We start from the raw sequence: 22,004 nt of genomic DNA, 5'->3' as shown, positions 1-22,004 counted from the left end.
TATTAGATACATCATTGAATAAAAATGAACATAGCGATTTCATTTTATTATTATTTTTGTTACTTTTATTATATAGCTTTTCTAGTTTTGAGGGAAATCACCACGCACAATTGCTTTAAAGAAGTCACTGTTTGAAGAGTTGAACTATCATAGGCTTGTAAAAGGGTGAAGTCACATTGGCAGTAGGAAAATTTTGCATATTTAAAAAAACAAAATTGTTAAAATGGATATGGTTTTATCAGATCAGATTATAATGATCAAATAAACACTTTATTGTTTATTTAAATTTTATAATCAAAATATCTCAAGCATTTTTGTATTGGATGTAAAACAATCATATCAAGAAATTAAAGCATTTACTAAAACAGTTCTACGGACTATGATCCATATTTCAAAAAAAGACAAAGACAAGAGACAATTTTAAATAATTGGTAAAATACCTGTTTAATCAAATTATTTACAATTCACAGGTTATCAAAAATGAAAATTTGAAATGGCGATGATACATTCATTATATGATGAAACTTAAGATCCTTGAAAGTCAAGAGCTTTTAATCTAATCCTTCTTGTTTCTCTCTCACAGCCTCCTATAATTAAATGTAAAAGTAAAAGAATTAGCCTATGGCAAACAAAATTTCAATGACAGAAACTTACTTTTTCAATTTACAAATCAGCATATTAATATGAAGATCATAGAACAATAACATGAGAAATTTTAAATAAATTTCTAACATTAGTTACCTTTAAGAAAGTCTATTTTAAATGATATAAATGACAGTTAAATGATATCTCACTCTTATAACACCACAAAGAATAATTAAAATTCTGTACAAATGTTCATTTTCCATGTTTATGAAGTATAAATTGCTCAAGCTATATGCAAAGAACTGTGCCAAATTTATTGAATTTGGAATTAAGATTTCAACATAATAGAAGTAGAATATTGCAAAAATATTCTTTGATATATGTGCATGTTTTAATTTACTAAAGAAATAAGAGAAAAAAAACAAAAAAAACTGTGCTCCTTCTATATAATAGGCGATAATAATTTTAAGCACACTATATTTCAATGTAATTAATAAAAGTGTTGTGTGTGTATTTGCCTTAACTAAAGTATATTGTGAAAAATATATAAGCTGAAAAATTAACTGCTACAAAAGACAATTATCTAATTTGAGCCAAATATATTTTAAAATATATTTATCATCTGTTAGACTTAACGAATTGCATAAAAAGTCATAAATAATCCATTTTAAGTTGCATATATATTGTTTCCCAGCAAATTAAATATTAATGAGAAGAATTAATGGAAATAAAAATGATAGAAGATTTTAACTGAAATACATCATTTATGAAATAATAAAGTATTTTGTTATTTAGTGGACAATCACAGGAGCAAAATTCTACAAAAAAAAAAAAAAAAAAGCATAATGGAATATAAGTGGCAAAATCTCTGATAAACAGCAATGTTAAATTAGCAGAGCTTTTAAAGTACAGATTTCAATCTGGCATTGAAACTATGAAATTAAAAATTAAGTATGGGGTAAGAGAAGGAGAGATATGGAATAGGATAGATGTAAACAACTTTTTCTGATCACATTTCTTAAATGACAAAATCAGCAGACGAAGAACTGCAAACTTCCATAAAATTTGGCAATATTCATGTATATTAGAATACATGCTGCTATGAAAATCATTGCATACAGTGAATTTTTAAAACTCCAGTAGAAATCATGCAAGTATTAAAGTATACATGCAAGTTTCTTGCCATCACATTACATAATATGCAAACTTAACAATCAATGAAATAGTAAATGATGATTTAACAAATTTGTTTTTCTCAGATATTAAATTACAAATAAGTATTTTGACTTAAACATACAGGTAGTTTGCAGAAAAAAAAATCTTATACATAACTCCTAAGATCCAGTTGTCAGACAAGAGATTTTACAGTAATTTTAATTTTTAAGAAGCATCAAAAGTTTCCCTCAATAAAAAATAAATTCTGGCACAGCTATAAAGAAGAAAAAGTATTTTTCAAACAGCACTAAGTATCAATTTTGAGAAGAGATTAAAAACTAAGGGAATTAAATAATTAGTAGATAGAGTGCACTTTGATAGCACTTATTTCATCAAATCTTACATATGAGGGTGACTGTATTAACAGCCAAAACGGAATATCAATGCTATGACCTTCAGCTAATGAAATTACCAAGGATAAAAATATATGAATATTTATGGAAAATATTTTAACAATTAGAATCTATTACAATTTTAGCAACACATTCAGGTTAAAGATATCAAACAATCAAATTGCAATAAACTAATGTTGCAGTAAACAAGATTAATGTGCAGGATGCAAGCAATATAGGAGACCTAACAAAGTATCTAATAAAGATATTCTTTATCAAGATTATGCAAATTAAGTTTCAGATTTTCCAATTTTGTCCCTTCAGATCTAGTGATTTGAACAATTGCTTTTTGTTGAAGTAACCAATTAATTTGACTTTCAATAAGCACAAATATAAGTCAGTGTATAATGTATATTTACAATATTGATACAGTAGACTCCAGATTATCCGCGCCTGCCGCACAAAGTTTTTTTTTTTTTTTTGACTGATTTTTTCAAAAAGGTGCAGTTTTACAGTTATGCTTTTGTAATTACATAATACATTACAGTATTAAAACAGTACATATGTATTAATTTTTCTGTGTATCTTTGATGCCTCTCGTAAGTACAAAGCACTTTTCTGTTTTCATTAACAAAATGCATTTTAGGTTAGTTGTGAGTGATAAACTAAAATATTAAGCATTAGTTAAACATTTCCTGCTGTTTATTTTACGTTTTATTGTACATAAAACGATTTTTCAAAGTTGGAATGACTGTTTTCTTTTTTGCTATACCCGTTTTTAGCTTTTTTCGGATTATCCAAGATTTTTGTTATCCGCGGCGGCTGCGCCACCCAATTCCGCGGATAATTGGGAGTGTACTGAACCTTAAAACACAAATATGCAACTATATTTAGTAATAAAAAATAATTAACGCAATTTTCATAGTATAAGTTTTAAGCCGTTATGTGAAATATCATAGTTTAAACATCCAAAAAGTGATCATACTTAACAATATTTATAATGAATAATAAACATAGCTATGCACAGATAAGTAATTTGTCATTATATAAGTATCCCATCGGCTCTACTATGAGTTCTCTATTATATTCATGTTTTTACTATTTAGAACTATTTTGTTCTTCACTAGTATGAAGAAGATTTAAAAATAGCAGAGATAATAGGTGTAAATAGCAGAGTAATGATTATTTATGCTTATAATTGAATCCAGATCTGTGAACCTAATACGTAAATCAATAAATTTTCAACTTCATGGTTGTTTACAACAAGAACAAATGAGTTACCCAAATTTTACTTTATCTCATTCAAGAAGTCTATGAAATGAATATCATTTATAAACTACCTGATTTCAGAACTATAAAAAAGTCTAAGCTTCAACTTCATCCCTTCTTCCTAATTACAATGATCAAAAACTTTCATATAAACTGCTTCATGAGCTCTTGCTTTACAGACAGTGGTGGCAAAATAATTAAAATTCTTAACTAAGATTTCACAATTGATATTATTTCTCCAGTAACCACATTCTCTCTGATAGTGACAAAACTGACCACAGCGTCTAGTAGGTTAATTGCTTCTTATGAAATAGAATTAATCAGTTCAACCATCCCACAAACATAAAAAGCAAATATATTTGCTTACCAAGATACAGTAATCTCATTTCTTCCTCTTCATGTGAATGCTTCCATTTAAATTATTCTATGTTTATTCCAGTTATAAATATTTTATAAATTGGCTAAACTAAACATCAAGAAATAGAAATGATATAGATTTTTCTTATTCTTATTTGAAATTAGCATATTAAAATATAGTTAAAACCAGTTAAAAAATTTAAGGTAATATCTTTTTTTCTCCTTTTATTTGTGCTATTAACTAAGGTACTCGGAACATTTCATGTTACTTTATATTACCCAATATTAAATCAAAAAGGTTAATCTGTTAAATTTCTCTTCAGAGAAAATTTTTAAAAAATATAAATTCTCATAATAACAACATATTTGTAGGGTCCAGTTTTCTGCTGGAAGTAAGATATACTCACAAGTAAGATATAAAGGAATATTTAAAGTAATTTTTTTTCTTCATATTTTTGCCTTTGTGGAGGAGGTATTAAAAAAATGCTGAAGGAAAATTGTAAAAGACTGCTTCAAACTTAAAAATTTTCAATCACTATTTTTTATTATCTATACTTATAATAAAGCTCAATGTGTGTGTGTGTGTGTGTGTGTTGGCGCTCTACAGGCCAGGTCATTTGACATACAGCTATCAAATTTGGTACATGTATACCTTAGAGGTCGGGAATGTGCACCTGGGGTCCCTTTTTTTGAAATTTTAATTAGTAATTAAAAACTAACTTTCCCGCCAAAAAAATCTTCCATTTTCCCCACCGCCAACTTTTTCGCCAAAAAAATCTTCCATTTTCGCCACCGCCAAATGAGTAAGGCTTCCGGGTCTTTTTTCTCCCAACAGTAATGAGGCTAGGGTTAGTATTTTTGGGCGGATTATTTGAAACAATTCTGTTTATTTTCTTAATGTTTGATGCATTTAAAATTAAACATTGTTAATGAATCGATCCTTCAGATTCATTCTGAAGTACTTTTGAATTAAAATAAAACAGAATAAAGGAAATTAAAAATTTCTAATCCGCATAGCGTTACCCCAACTGGCGTAGGAAAAAAATCACGTATTTGCGTTACGTAACTGGCGTTGAAAATTCACGCATGCGCTTTGTGTTCTGAATTCCGCATTGTGTTGACGAATCAACGGATGTGGACTGGATTTAAATTTTTTTTAGGTTCGTTGAATGTTTTTGTAATTAAAATGTATTTATGTTAGTTATATATTTTTTGTATATGCTTATAGTTTTAAGTGCATCGTTTTTTAAGTAGTTTTTTTAAAACCTGTTTTAAACCGTCTATTTTAAACGATTCATTTCATTTTCTTAGTGTTTGATGCATTTAAAAGTAAACATTGTTAATGAATCAATCTGCTCATGATGAATCTAAGAAAATTTTGTTGACAAATTCTTGAGATAATACGTAAATTGAAAAGGATATTCTTTAGTGCCCATAAAGTTTAAACGCTGAGTGACTCTATTTTCATTAATCAGATTATAAAAAAATTCTTTGTTTCATTAAAAATAATATTATATTAATTGCAGATTAATTCTTTCCACTTTAATTTAAAACATAAATTCTACGGGTGCTAACAGAAAATTAGAGAGATACATATTACGTTATGATTGAAGGCCTTTATAATATTATGAGTGAATTATATGACTATCAAAATTTGAAGTTTTAAAATATTTTGATGAAGAAGCTATTAAAGTAGGAATTGCATAAAATATTTAAATATAAAAATTTTAACGAGCATTAAGATTGGCGAACCGGTTGGTCAACAAATTCTTGAGATATTACATAAATTAAGAAAGATATTTTTTAGTTCCCATAAGGTTTAAATGCTCAGTGACTCTGTTTTCGTTAATCATGTTATTAAAAAAATTAACATTTATTGACGAACACGAACACACTGATATTCACCGTTACTCCGATTAGATGTTATAAAATCTGAAGAGATAAACATAAACGTGTAAACAGCTGTGCGCCGGTTTCTATGGCAACACAGCTGGAAAGGGAAAAGAAGTTTCCGAAGAAAATTCACGCATGCGCATTGTTCTGATTGTTGTCATGACAACCACTTTCAACAGATGATTTAAATTATTTTTATGTTAGTTGCATGCTTTTGTAATTAAATTGTATTTATGTTAGTTATATATTTTTTTGTATATGCTTATAGTTTTAAGTACATCGTTTTTTAAGTAGTTCTTTTAAACCTGTTTTAGACCGATTATTTTAAACGATTCATTTTATTTTCTTAGTGTTTAATGCATTTAAAATGAAACATTGTTCATTAATCGATCTGTTCATGATGAATCTGAGAAAATTTTGTTGACAAATTCTTGAGATATTACATAAATTAAGAAAGATATTCTTTAGTGCCCATAAAGTTTAAATGCTCAGTGACTCTATTATCAGTAATCATATTATTAAAAAAATGCTTTGTTTCAGTAAAAAATATTAATATATTAATTGCAAATGAATCATTTACACTTTAATTTAAAGCATAAATTCTACGAGGGGTAACAGAAAATGAGAGAGATACATATCACGTTATGGCTGAAGGACTTTATAATATTATGAGTGAATTATATGACTATCAAAATTTGAAGTTTTAAAATATTTTGCTGAAGAATCTATTAAAGTTGGAATTGCATAAAATATATAATTATTAAAATTTTAACGAACATTAAGATTGGCGAACCGGCTGGTCGCCAAAGGCGGCTAGTAAATAATAAACTAAAAAAAGCAATATTCTTTAAAAAAAGAAAAAATGCCTTAAAGCATAATATAGAACAAACAATGCAATTTTTAAATGACACAAAAGTATTTCTAATATCTTTAATCTATATGACATTCAGACATTTCTAATAACTATGATACAATATATGATATATATGATATATATATATATATATATATATATATATATATATATATATATATATATATATATATATATATATATATATATATATATATATATACTAGTTGCCTAAGATAACCAGCTGGTTGCCAGGAATTTTATTATATATTTAATTTTATATAGATCATGTAGATAGAACTTCAATTTCAGGATTCCACCAAATTATCATACATTAAAACTATGTTATTTTAATTGTCTTTTTTAATTGTCTAAGTTTTGTTTATTGAGTACATGAAATCTTCTAGTCCCATGATATAACAGCACTATGAAAAATGCAAATATCCATTTCATCAGTCCTTTAAATTTAGGTACAACTTCATCTTTTTATTTGTCCTGTTAACTGCAGATATTAAACAGAATCTTTCTGCCTTAGCTTTAAACTATGGAAAAGAATTGAATGACTAAGTATTTGATGAAACAATGAAAACAATTTGAATTTCAACAAAAATGTGCACAATCATATAAAAAAAAGCAATTTTAAAATGGTGCAAAGTTCACTTTTGTGTAATAATATTTTAGGAAATTATCATGGTAAAATACTAACATTCAGGGTAACTTTTAATTAAAATTATAATTAAAATTTTTAAAAAATGCTTCAAGGTCCATATTTTTATTTATGCCAAATTTGGTGGCTGTAGTTCAATAAATATGGCTTGTGAAGTACAAACATATAACATATTTATCTTTATTAGTAGCAGTACATTCAGGATACTAAATTTTATACATTTATAACAATTTTTCAGTGATTAAAGTGATATGTTAATAATAAAAAAATTTTTACTTACTCTAAACCTTTCTTCCAGAAGAGATAGTTCACTGATAAGATCAGTGATGGCATTCGTAAATGCTTCTTGAGGCGAATATTCCATAACTGTTTGAACTCGAATTAAAATCTTGTATTCCAATGGATGAGGATTCTTATAACCAGCAAACAGGACATTTGGATCCTTTAGAAGCTGACTATAAAAAATAGGATATAGATATACTTGATTCAATATAATTTACAGAATTATTAGCATACAAAGCAATCTTAATTTCATTAAAACAAAATATATTCATAAATTATCATGATAAATGAGAAAAAAAAATATTCCCATTAATTATCAAATGTCTTGCAAGAGTGATTATTTAATAGTAATGACAATATTTTCAAATCACGTATTGATTAATGAATCAAATACACACATACAAAAGTTTTAGTAAACCATTATTGATCATTCTTTTTAATCCATAAATGTAATAACTTGCAACCTGTACAACACAGAAATCAACTGAATAAATTACTACAACACAGGAAATAATCTGAAAACATTTTTTGTTGATACAAGCATTAAACTGAATGTTTATCACAGTCAATGGAAATTAAGAGACATGTAAGTAAAGGAAATTTTTAATACCAAAGAATCTGAGAATTTAGATGATAAAAATTTTGAAACAGATCATATTTAATCTTTTCTATGCATTTTAAAATTATTAATTTATTATAAAAAAACTTTTATTTTAGAACATTACTAATGGAACAAAATACAACAAGATGGGAAATCCCTTTGAAAATCTGGTGGAATAATGCATACGAAAGTCGCTAATTCAGAAACATAATGTTGATTATTCATGCGATATAGAACTTTTGTTCGAAATCAAGAAACAGATCTTCCAGTAATAGAAACCTGGAAATATTACAATGAATACCTATTGCAATGGCAGATTTTCAAATGAAGTTTGGTTCAATATTATAGTATTCATGATAAACCACACTATGACAAGTATTCTAAATTTCAACTTTCTTGCTAATTAAAAAATATGCATAAAGTAGAAATTCCTCACATAAAAAATTTCTACAGGTCAAACCATCTTATGAAATCTTGGGAATTTTAATAGAAAGTTTCTGTGTATCAAATATAAAAATTCAATAAATCAAACAGAAATTCTCATAAAAATTATACCTGTTATAGCAAAAAAGCAACCATTTCATTTATAAGAAAGTGTATAAAAGAAAACTAAAAAATAATTATTTCACCAATTCTTACTGCTGAAGAAATTCTCAGAAGATGAAAATCAATTTAAAAAAAAGGAAAAGCAACAGGCAGAGTAAAATGTTATACTTAGTTTCTAATTTACAAATCCCTTTTTTAACTTGAAGTAAGACCTCTTTTACTGAGCATAGTTCTTTAGCAGAAATCTTTAAATGTGATAGCATAATTCAATTTAAGTGGTTGTTGTTACTTCTGAGGGTAAATGTCCCTGAACACCCAAGGGCAGAAGCTTGACTTCTAGCCCATATTAAGATGACACACACTAACTTGTACAAACCCTTTTTACAGGAGGAGGGGGCTATTTCATACACCTTGCAGATAGAGCATAAGGTAAGAACAACCATGCCCGAATTAAGATTCAAACCCGGGGACGCCCAAATCATGTTGAAGACGAGCTACCCCCAGGCCAGGAGAATGGCAATAAAGATGTAGAAACAGGATAGAAAATACAGACACAAAAAAAGTATGAAACTTCCAGAATTGTCACCAAAATTTTGAAAAACCATTTTACTTGTACAGTTTTTAAAAATTAAAAGAATTTAACTTTAAAAAAATGTAAATCTTTTTTAATCCTTAAAAAAAAAAAAAGCAATACACAATTGCTTTTGATATAAAAAAAAAAAATGACTGAAGATTCTACTCCAGAATATTCAAGTTAATATAAAGAGGGTTTGAAGTATCATAAACTTAGAAAAAGACTCTATACTACAAAATCATCTTTAGTTGATGGCAGATTTTTAATAATGTAATTCCCCCCCCCCACAAAGTAATGATACAATATCAATATTTCCCAATGGAAAGCAGTCGTATAGTGCTGCCCTCTTACTAATTTAAATTATATACAATATAATATATGTATATATGCACATATCAATGGTGTAGACATAGCTTAAGCACCACTGGAATGCTCCGACCTGGGTAGTATTGAAGGAGGAGAAATAAAACAACAAGGCGTGCAAGCAGAGACTACATCACAATAAAATACTTCATTTAAAATGTATATTTATTTTACCTAGATACTCAAATTATGAAATAATGCATACAATACAAAGTAATAGAACTGTATAGTTGCATATTGAATAATGAAGCTATAATACTTTATATTTTGATTACATGTTAATGTGATGAATGTACTGTAGTTCAAATCATAAACAAAATGAAAAAGTTAATGATTTTTTTTTAAAATGTTGACAAATTTCAAATTATAGTAAAATTAAACAATTTCTATGTAAAATTAGACATGACTAACAAGCTTGTTGCCAACTTGTCCCAGAGGGATGAGAGTATTTGTTAAAAGGGATAAAAATATAAAAACAGAGAATTATAGAGGAAATAATAGAGCTGTAATAATTACAATTGTTTAACTTAATGGTTTTTTTAAAAAACTTCTCTACAGAACTTCATAAGTAAATTTGATGCTATGAAGGAAAAATTGCAGCAACATACAACAAGTTTTGATTTTTATCCATTTTTTAACTTATCAAAATACAGAAATTTGTTAACACCAATTCTGACACAATATCCCCTAGCTTACAAAAAACATATTACATTAGAAAAAAATATTATGATTCTTTTGAATCAAAATAAAAACACATAAATGTTAGCAACTCCTTCTTACTTCTACATACCAGAGGATTAATGATTTTACTAATAAGAGGTATAAATCATATTTGTGATAGAAGATAAATATATGGAATGTTTCAAGGAGGGCACCATACATTTTTTATTATTTCTATATTTAAAATAAAATGAAGTGTGCGGAAATGACATTCTAGTTTCTCTTTATCACTAATATATTAGCAGAACTGCAAGCGTGAAAGAGTGTAACAAGTGGAAAACATTCAAAAATAAATTTTGACAACTAATTTTAATATTTATAATCTATCTTTAAATATATAGAGAAAAGCTATTTTAATAATAAAGGTTATAGGAAAAATTAAATGAAACAGCAATACAAAATTAACAGCAAGTTATTTACAAGACTTGTATAGATATTTATTAAATATCAGTTTAATAAGAAAATAACATGCTTACGTTTTAATTAAATTTCCGAGAGTATGATCTTCTTTATTAACTGTAAATATAGCAGCATTTGGAACTTTGGTATCTTTTTCGATTGTTATTCTGGAAAGAACACATCCAAATTATTAAACATACTACACACAGATTGTAAATATAAAAAGTAAAGAAATGTCAAGTTTATAAAAACATAACAAATAAATGCATTTACAAGAACAATAGGAGGAAAAAAGACAAAATATTATTTTAAAACATGTTTGTAAGGCATGAAACTTGAATTACTAATGTTTATTAGTTTGTAAACTTTTCAAAATCTTCACATTTTTCAACGAAGGTAAAACGAAATGGATTATATGTGAACTTGCAAGGCATAAAAACTGTAGGTAATTTGTAATATTGTTGGAAAAAGATACTGATTCCCAATAAAATATTTCAGAGCAATTTTCATTTACTACAAGTAATTTAAACATTAAATTATGGTGAATAAAAGGAAGTTTTTTTTTTTTTGAAAATCTCATTTACTTCTTTTACAAAATAATAAAAATATTTTAAATTAAAATACCTTTTTAAAAATTTATTAGTAAATTTTCACTAATATTTTGAGATTAATAACAGATAATCTCAGTCACATTCAATATTATAAAAAATATTTTTCGTAGCCATCAACAAAAGTTTTTTTTGCCACTTGAACAAACCATAAAAACACTCTTTGACATTGCCAACAATTGACTGAATTATGAAGAAAATAAAATTGTAACCACAACTGAAATTAAAATCTATCATTTCTTTATATAATTAGCTCCGTTTTGAAACAAAAGCTTTAATTAATTTACAAAAATGAAAAAAAAAAAAAAAAAAAATTGAAAACACAAAAATCTTCATATAAGTATCAAAAAATTATTAAAGAAGGAATTCAAACCGAACATTTTGGTACCATTCTAGTGACACAGCGTAAAAGTCAATATTTTTTCATCACAGTCATTATTGACTTGCAGAATAAACTAGCAAATGGTAAAGATACTCATTTCATTCCATCATCATGTTTGATTTTAAAAGTAACAAACAATATTATTTGGTTCTAATGGTGTGTCCACAATCAAATAGCATTAATATTAGTGCCCGGGATATATATATTCTCCATGTCTTAACTCATTCCAAGCAGAACAATTCTTTGAAAAAAGAATGGAAACAATAACAAGAATATTAGAACATCCAGAAGTTTCTTTTGATACTATCAATTCATAAAAGAAATCTGTTATTTCTAAGATATAGGAAAAGAAATTCTATTATTTCAATTCATTCTATCAAATTAATGTACTGAAATTTATTGCAATGAAACAAATTTCCAAAGTGCAAGTCTTTTTTAATACACTTATTCCATAATACATTGATACTGAAATTAATTACTTTTAATTTAATCTTTGCCATATAGAAGAATCAGGTACATAGCGGCAAATGGCACCAAGTTGTACTATATTTAAGATAAGTCATCAAATTTGTTAATCGTTTCTTAAATTTCTCATTATATTAGTCACATTGGCAAATTTCTAAAATTGGCTAAAATTTCTGCCTTAGCGAGAATCTAGTATTTGATTCTCCTGTTTTACTTAATTTTTGTGAAGTTATAAAAACTCGGCTAAGGAAATTTTACAGTTAAAAAAAATCTAGTTCAAGAAAACAAATTCAAAAGAAAAAGACAGCAAAATTATCAACTCATGACTTTAGGTTGAATTTTAAGATTTAGCTTATATAAGGACACATTAATACTATTTTTCCTATTTATGTGGCACATTTTATAATATACTAATCAATAATTAGTTACAGAGAAAAAACTTATACTAGTCATTAAACATGAATTCTAAGACAATGATAGACACATCTAATAAATACAAAACTAATTATGACATAATTAGTTTTAAAATGCTACCAACTTAGAAAGTGATGAACAAATTATTTTTATTAAAGGTTATCAAAATCTTAGCAATAGAAATTTAGCTAGTCTTAAAAAATAAGTCGATTTTATTTTTTTAAGATTAATGCATTCAATCTATAGCCTTAGTTAATACTGTTGATACTTAGTACTGTAAAAAGTATAATTTAAACATATCTATCAAACAGAACTATCGGACTCTGCTCTTGATTTCGTATACTTCATCGAAATAAACAAAATTATAAAAAATAATAATTTTGCAAATTTAAATTAAAAAATTAATTAAATTTATAATTAAGTAAATGACAGTTGCTCAGAACAAAAGGTAATTTCTCGAAAAAACGATGGAAGGTTAAGCAAACGATTATTTTCAACCTAAAACAACAAATAAGTAAGGGAACAAACAGCAGCTACAATTAATTATGCATAATAAAACATAGAGATAAATTCTACACTAACTTCTTTTCTCCTTCAAAGAGAAGGAATGACTCGAATGCTGGTGGAGCATTCATAGTTTCGTCAAATTAATATTTTTGATGAAGAAAATATGTGACAATTCTGTTTGCTCGTGTTTGCTCGTATTGTGTTCAGTCGAATGTTCCGAGCCGAGTTCAGACAGATTTGAGTCGCTTCACTTCATTTTAAGCCATTTTTACATATATACTTTACATATATTTTTTTAATGAATTTTTATTTCCCGTTCTTACTTTTATACATAACAAATAATTTATTTTTGATCTGCCAGATAAATGAAATAATATGATGAGTTGATGGAAATGATCTTTAATCCGATCATTAAGAAAGATTTGAAAACGGTAGAGATCCATAATCCAAGATTTTTTGAATAACAAATAATTTTGCTATTGTTATTTTTAAATATTTGTTCCAAATATCTGTTATTTCAATCATATTATTAATTAAAAATTATTACTTAATATTAAATATAAAATTTTATTAATTGTAATTAATACTTAATTTACTAAATTTAAGTAACGTGTGATTGAATTAATTTATCTATTTCAGCTTACTTCTTAAATTTGGTTTTTTTTCAAAACTATTTATTTAATTTCTTTATTGGAGTAAACCATTTTCTGAAAAATTTGAATTAAATATATATGCAATTTCCTTAAATTGTTCACTTTAGTTCTATATTCTACCAATAGATGGCGCCAGCAGTAAACGGAATATATGCAAAGTCAAGTCACAAGCCTCAAATGTGAATATCGGAAAAACAAGGTTGCTCTCATGAAATGGAGCGGAGACTTCACACTTTCCAGTGAAGTCACCGCTCCGATAAATTTCAGTGATATGCAGTTCAATGATACGATTTTTCCAATAACCGGTCTGTTCACTTTTCAATCCATTCACAGATTTCTCCTCTTCTGTTTTGTTCGAGAGCTTCCATTGGACAGATCGTATCGATTGTTACTTTCCAGTTAAGGCACCGCTCCGGCAAATTTCAGTGATATCGTATCGATTATTACTTTCTATCGTGATCCAAAACCTGTAATCGAAATATCACCAGTAAGATCGTATCAAGGATTTGAATCACACCCCTCTCTGAAAAGTATTGATCAGTGGTATTTGTGACTTTATGATATTGGTTACGTAATAACCGCTCGTAAAATATTCGTCATCCTTAGAAAACGGCACTGCGTTTCTGAAACAGTTTCTTTGTGAAAAGCTCTTTTGTAATATTTTGTTTTATTATCTTAATGTTAATTCGCATAGTTTGCAAATGAAAGTGTTCCATATTTAAAAGGTCGTTAAAGTTAAATATAACGAAAGTTAACAAATTTCGCCAAGCCCAGTTGAAACTGAATCCAATTTTTGTTTTGAGGAATTTCGGGATTTTATTCCCAATGAGCAAATTGGAGGATTTCTATACAATTGTTTCTATTTTAAAATGATAATATCCCGAGCATACTTTCTATAAATTGCAGGATACAGAAGTTGTGCAAGTAGATAACAATATAATGCTAAAAACAACAACAACAACAACAACCATGCAATACTTTGTAGGAAAAATTTTTGGGCATAGGGCAGCCAATATTGGCACTTAATTATTTCCTAGACAGCAGATGTGGACTAACAAAAGTATTTCAGAAGTTTTGATAATTTTTTAAAGATTTAAGAAAATCAAATTTGTTTTTGACTGCAAAAATTCGCACCTTATATTCATAAAAAACCATTTTTAGATCATTTTAAAACTTAAATAATAATAGTAATAATAATTTTATTTTCATATAATGTCACATTTTAATAAAGATTTTTTAAAAATTAATTTTAAAGATAGTTTTTAACTTTATTATTCGATTTCATTATTGTAATAAAATTCAAGCAAATCAAATATGTTCAAATCTTTTACTATCACATTTTAAATTTTTTTCATGTTAGAATCCATTGTAATAGTTGTTTCACTTTCTTTCTTCTTCATTTTCAATTCGCTTATTTGTAATGTAAGTGATTTATTAACCTTGCCATTCTATTAGTATTTTGCTGTACGAATGTTGCCTTCTGGTCAATGTGGTCTGGTGAACAAATGTTGCCTTCTGGTCTGGTCCGAACATTCAACATTAATTTCAAGAACCAAAGTTCAATTTCTTATTGTTTGAAAATATTATATTTTAAAATGATAAAAATGTGAATAATTTTTGTTGAATAAGCGTGATATAATTAAAAAAATTAATACATAATTGATTATAGTTTACTATATATATAAAAAGTGTATATAAATTAAGCGAATCTTAAAATATTAATCTTTTATATTTTATGTTAGGTCAAAAATATGCTGCATGAAATTTATGGATATGTGTTATGATAATTCTACGCTCAATTTATTTTCTTTAATTTGGTTAAGGACTTTCATTATTTTACCTTCCGTACCGGATGTGAAAGAAAACTATCAAGTTTATTACTCAGTTATAAATTGATCGAGGAAATTCATAATAAATCATTTTGTTTTTTAACCCGTATTCTTTTGAATATATTACACGAATCGACATTATTATTTAATTAAATTATATTTTTCATTTTTGGGGAATCATTGTCTTACCTAATATTTTTTTGTTTGGATTTTAAATCCACCTGACATTTACCGAAGTCTTGAGAATAAATGCGTTGCAAGCTGAACTACTAGAAGAACTATTATAAAACATAATGATTTTTTTTCCTTTTATGAAAATATTAGCCGTCTTTGACGATTAGCTGGTTCGCTAATATTAACGATCACTAAAATTTTCAATTAAATATCTTATGTAACTTGATACCTCAATATCTTCCCCATCAAAATGTTTTTAATCAACAAATTTTGATAATCGTATAACTCGCATTATTATAGAAGCATTAACCATTCTATTCATTCTGCTATGTATATCCCAAATTTTCTCACAACTACTGTAAAATTTAAATTTAAAATTTAAGCTGAAGTAATAAAATTTTATTGAATAAACTTTTTTTTTGTTGAAAACAAACATGTTAAAAAAATATGAATGCAGAAAATCGAATCCTTCAGAAATCTTGAATTGAAATATTATGTGCTCGACAGAAATTTTTTTAAATACAATTTATACACTATCTTAAAGAATTGTCCCACAAAAATTTCTCTGATTTATCCTAATATTCAGTTTTATTTTTAAAAGAGTTAAAATGACATAAGTAATAGTTTATTTTATTTCAGGCAATGAATACGCTTCTGAAAATCTTTAGAAGATTAAGTTTTATGCTGTTCTTTTATCTTATAAATCTTCAATAAGATAATCCTGATATTCTAACGTTTCAATCTTCTGTATTCAAGTCTCTCGGAGTTACAAAGTTTTGAATACCATTATTTTATGACAATCAACAATTTCTTTATTTTTGGTCAATCAGCCCCGAGGGAAACTCCGAGCGGTGATTGGCGTATTTTTTTCCCAAGACAGTTGATAAAAAAGTCTAAAGTTAAGGATTTTTATAGAATACTAGCCGCCTTTGGCGACCAGCCGGTTCGCCAATCTTAATATTCGTTTAAATTTTAATAATTAAATATTTTATGCAATTCCTATTTTAATAGCTTCATCAAAATATTTTAAAATTTCAAATTTTGATAGTCATATAATTCTCTCATAATATTATAAACGCCTTCAGTCATAACGTAATATGTATCTCTGTAATTTTCTGTTAGTTTCGTAGAATTTATACTATAAATTAAAGTGGAAAGGGTTAATCTGCAATCAATATAATAATATTTTTTACTGAAACAAAGTAATTTTTTGTAATATGATTACTGAAAACAGTCACTGAGCGTTTAAACTTTATGGGCACTAAAGAATATCTTTCCTAATTTATGTAATATTTCAAGAATTTGTCAACAAAATATTCTCAGATTCATTATGACCATAACGATTAATTAACAATGTTTAATTTTAAATGCATCAAACACTAAGAAAATAAAACGAATTGTTTAAAATAATCGGTTGAAAATAGCTTAAAAAAACTAAAAAAACGATGTACTTAAAACTATAAGCGTATACAAAAAATATATAACTAACAAAAATACAATTTAATTACAAAAACATGCAACTAACCTAAAAATAATTTAAATCATCCGTTGATAATGGTTGTCATGTCAACAATCAGAACACAATGCGCATGCGTGAATTTCCAACTCCAGTTACGGTAATGCAAATGCGTGAGTTTTTCTACGCCAGTTGGGGTAACGCTATGCAGATTAGAAATTTTTAATTTTCTTTATTCTGTTTTATTTTAATTCAAAAGTACTTAAGAATGAATCTGAAAGATCGATTCATTAACAATGTTTAATTTTAAATGCATCAAACATTAAGAAAATAAATAGAATCGTTTCAAATAATCAGCCGAAAAATCTGAAGCCTAGCCTCATGACTGTTGGGAAAAAAACTGAAGCCGTACTCATTTGGCGGGGGGAAAATGAAAAGATTTTTTTGGCGGGAAAGTTAGTTTTTAATTAATAATTACAATTCTAATTAAAAATTCAAAAAAAGGGCTATCCTATCTTTTAAGTTAGATCAAACTGCATACGGTGTTCAAATTTGATTAAAATCGGTTAAGTAGTTTAGGAGTCCATCGCGGACAAACAACGTGGCACGTAATTTATATATATTAAGATAAATATTTAAATTTTCATAACTCATGCAGTATAATCCTCAAAGATTGGAATTTTTTCATTTAAAATATTAGTGTCTCAAAAATATTTTATTAAATATGAATCACAGAATAGATGGTCTGTGTAAAAATTTAAAATCTGAGATTTATGAAAACATGTATTGATTCAAATTACATAAAATATAATTATTTTCTTCAATTAGGCCATTTTTTTATTAAATGTATATGTTTATCACTAAAATTTTATAAATTAGTTGTTGAACCCTGATCAGAGGGAATATCCACTCCCTATATATTAAACTATGTATATTTCATGAATTATTGAAGTGATAATATAGAAATTTTAAAAGGTTACAAAAAACATTTTTTACATTCATTTTTTTAAAAAAATATCATATTACATGTTTATTTTTTTTCATACAGGCACTTTTCTATCATTAATTTGCAGTAAGAATTAACTTAATCTTTTAATTTAAACTTTTGTTAACTTGCAGGCATTACGTTGACAAAAGCTAAGAACTTGTAAGTTGTCCTAGAGGTTTAATTTTATTTTTATTTTGTAAGAAATAAATTGTTAGAAAATATGGTAAAATACATTACAACCATAAATTTATTTTGTAAAAACATCGCTATCATTAAACAGATAATTTTATAAGATTTAAGATGATATAAAAATCGCCTTTGTCCTGTAATATTTTCGGATGTTAACGTTTGAGATACCATTCAATTTTTAATTAATTAAGATTCTAAATAAAATTTTAAAAAAATGCTCGTAGGTGCACATTTCTATGTTCCAAATTATCTATATACTAAGTGTGGCCGTTTTAGTTCAAACCGTTTGACCTGCAGAGCGTCAAAAAACATACTCACGCAAACACAAGCACACATTTATCTCTATAATAAGTAAAGATGTATTCTAAATTTAAGCAAGAATATCTACAACTCCTTACTGGTGTTGTAATCTTATATTGTGGTGAAAGCTTATAAGCCAGTTAACAGCTACTCTACTCGAGCAATTGCTTTTGTATTGTGGTCATGTTACTGGGTTGCGAACCACAAGGTCCCAAGTTCTATCCTCGCTCATACCAATTCACCACATTGGTGACCTCGGACGATGAACTTCAACCTTCGTACAGCTGTTGTGGCGCCATCTACCCACAGGAAATCAAAGTCGTCAGATTCACTTGACGCAGCAAACACTCACCCACACACGCTTGTCATAACGCTTGGCACTACTCAAATGGGTACAGGCGCATTAGAATCAACAGCTAATACATCACCACTCAACAGCCATATCGTTCGTCTCACCTCCGACTCACTGGAGGAAGAGTCTGTGGTGAAAGCTTATAAGCCAGTTAACAGCTACGCTACCCGAGCAATTGCTTTTGTATTGCAGCCATGTTACTGGGCTGCGAACCACAAGATCCTAGGTTCTATCCCAGCTCATCCCTATTCACCACAATATCATAAATGGATTTTTGTACAGTCTATTATTAATAGATTTATCAAGACACACTCAAATATGAGGATATACTCAGATATGAGGATAAGAAGCTTGTAGCCTGGTGATTGTTCTCACCGCTATGTTGGTTGGGGTTGATTATCCCTTATCGATAACGGGATATACTCTTTCGGGAGAAGTATCAACGTGGCCAATGAGGATTCAATCATAGTTCCCACCTGTACTAACGTGACGCCCTGGAATTAAATTTTATCATTGTGCCTCAGAGAGGTCTGAGTAATCGTCTATGATACTTAACTACGTATACTGCAGGACCAATGTGCACGGTGTAGACAGAAAAGGATGCTGGTACAAGTTAAAAATACGCATTTAATCAATCGAATCCAAATTAAATCGATCAATTTATAGGCATGTTCGTCTCGTGTCTAATGCCGCTATTATTTATATTTCTTATATTCAAGACAATTTAACATTGTGTAATGATAGGATTTGTGCATTTTTCATATAGCAATATTAGTTTTCAGACTATGGTAAGCTTTAAAATAATAATGAAAAAAAAAAAAGAATAATATTGCAGAAATTCTATTTATTTAGAGCTAATTCTATTTTTTTTCTCTATATTTATCTCGAGAGGATTACATAAAATTGATATATAATATTGGTCATGACATTAAAATATATGACGTATTTACTGTTCATGTATTTAATTATTTCAATAAAAGTGTAGTTGTCTTGTTTTTGAAAACTTATGTGTTGCTGTTCTTAGTATCTAGATTTCACACAAACATCTCATTTGGTATATTTTAAAATCATTTTAAAGTTTTGATTGTTGAACGTATGGCTGAAAAAAATAAACTACAGAGTTCTGAAGAATTGCTTTATTTTTCAAAAAGAAATTCATACATTGTGAAATAAATACTCAAATACTTACAAAAATATCACAATTTTTTTTTTGTATGTACACAGACTTCCTGTAACTTAAAAAGCTCAAGTTATAAAGAAAGGATTTTCAACATTTTCTTAAAATTATTTGTTTGAAAAATCTCTACTTTTTCATACAGTTAAAGTTGCAAAATATTTTGGAAACTTTTTTTATAATGTGCGCTCGAGGGGGAACAGTGAACAGTTAGGACGTCAAAGTTTTAAAATGTCTTTATTTCATCAAATGTTTTTCTTGATATTAAATTCTAATACTGCTTTTAACAATGGCTCTTCTAAGTTTATAATTAGAAATTTAATCGAGTTATAAAAAGGTCGAAAGGATATAAAGAATTTTTTTAAAAGAGTGTTATGGCGTTAATGAATTTTATATTTTCATGCATTGTTTTCTTCGATTTGAAATCTGTTTATAAAACATATGTGCTAACAATAGCCAAAGGCTATTCATTTGTTTGCAGTGACAATAGAATAAGTTTACCTTATGTAGGTTTTTATATTCTTTTCAAAACGCAATTTTTGTGCTTTTTTGGAAGTCCAACTAACTACAAATTTAACAGTAGTATATTTAAATTAATTGAAATAGGTTATAAAAATCTTTAAAAAATGTGGAATTCTATAGTTTAAATATTATATGAATAAGAGTTGAATTCCACAAGCGGTATGGGTAAATATAACGAATGCTGATTTACAAAAGATTACTCCAACTTTGAAAGGCCATTTAAAATCTATTTAAATCGAGGAAAGAATAATTTTAGATTAGAAATCAGTTCTTAAAAAATGTTATAAACTACTTATAAAAGACGATGAAATTCATAATTTTTAATAAGAGCTCCATGATAAACACAAATGGCATTCCAAACATAAACGACAACCGAGATTCGTGGGTGTAACAAGTGGGTGTTACGGATCCAGCTATGGTTAAATAATCGCAATTATTTTTGTTTTGAGTTTATCAGTGTAATCAGATTGATAAATTCAAAACAGAAATAATTGCAATGAATGGATTTATTCGATATTGGTAAATGAAAATAATTAAACTATTCTTTCTAATTCTGACCTAAAGGCTAATTTCTAAACGTTGGAAATCAGCAGTTACTTCGGCTTAGAAATATATTATAAATGACGAACAGAATTGCATTTTATGCATCGTTTGAGTCGATAAATGTAATATTGTAATATAATTATTACTTACATATTTTTAACAATCCTCTGATCCTATGAGTCATATATTTTTCACATAATACCTTTAATTCCATTCTTCTACGAACAAATCGAGTTATGAAGTTTTGAATATTAGTATTTAAGACAATTATAGGCTACTGAAAAAAAAATATTGGGGATAAAATAATGAGCTTCATAATTTCAGAACTCGATTTATTAATTTCCCAGTAGAATTTGAACTCTTTGAGATAATTTGTTTTCGTTTAAAATGTTAATCTAACATCTATGTTTTACTAAATATGCCTAATAGAACCAGAGAGAAAAAGAAGCTCAGTTAAAGTTAAGCTTTGAAAATTTTCTCAGCAGTACATTTGATGATTCGAACAACTGGAAATAAAATTATTTAGATCATTTAGGAAATTATTCCAATTGGAAATATTTGCTTATCTCCGATGGCTCAGAAATTAGCTGTAGAGCTACAATTAGAAACCGCACTTTGCATATTTCCATTGAAAAATATCAAAGAAATTTAAATCAAAGTTTCTTGGACAGCTTTTCTAAAAAATTTGTCTGCGATCTATTAATAAATTGTTGCAGAAATTTTTCGTTATCCGGTGTCCATTTGGCACAGTTCTCATCATTGTGTTTTGACAGGGATGTGTTAATGAAGTTT

At 27.3% G+C, this 22,004-nt stretch overlaps 1 protein-coding gene across 1 annotated transcript; it reads right to left on the bottom strand.

The window, feature by feature from the left end:
• Positions 1 to 415: 415 nt before the first annotated feature.
• Positions 416 to 13,259, bottom strand: LOC129965975 (DNA-directed RNA polymerase II subunit RPB11-a). The gene is made up of 4 exons (XM_056080291.1): positions 13,108 to 13,259; positions 10,734 to 10,823; positions 7,452 to 7,626; positions 416 to 587 (listed from the first exon to the last, which is right to left on the bottom strand). The coding sequence occupies exons 1-4, from the start codon at positions 13,158 to 13,160 to the stop codon at positions 552 to 554; spliced, it is 354 nt and encodes a 117-aa protein (XP_055936266.1). The 5' UTR covers positions 13,161 to 13,259; the 3' UTR covers positions 416 to 551.
• Positions 13,260 to 22,004: the final 8,745 nt, after the last annotated feature.

The sequence above is a fragment of the Argiope bruennichi genome, chromosome 4 (assembly GCF_947563725.1).
Source record: "Argiope bruennichi chromosome 4, qqArgBrue1.1, whole genome shotgun sequence".
Lineage (NCBI taxonomy): Eukaryota > Metazoa > Arthropoda > Arachnida > Araneae > Araneidae > Argiope > Argiope bruennichi.
This window is presented reverse-complemented; position numbering and strand designations above follow the sequence as displayed.

Bases quoted from the DNA above. Each gene is read 5' to 3' on its own strand.
- LOC129965975 (XM_056080291.1), bottom strand. From the start codon at position 13,160: ATGAATGCTCCACCAGCATTCGAGTCATTCCTTCTCTTTGAAGGAGAA. The intron at 10,824-13,107 runs GTTAGTGTAGAA...TGTTCTTTCCAG, and splicing joins CTCTTTGAAGGAGAAAAGAA to AATAACAATCGAAAAAGATA. The intron at 588-7,451 runs GTAAGTAAAAAT...ATTTAATTATAG, and splicing joins TTCTGGAAGAAAGGTTTAGA to GAGGCTGTGAGAGAGAAACA.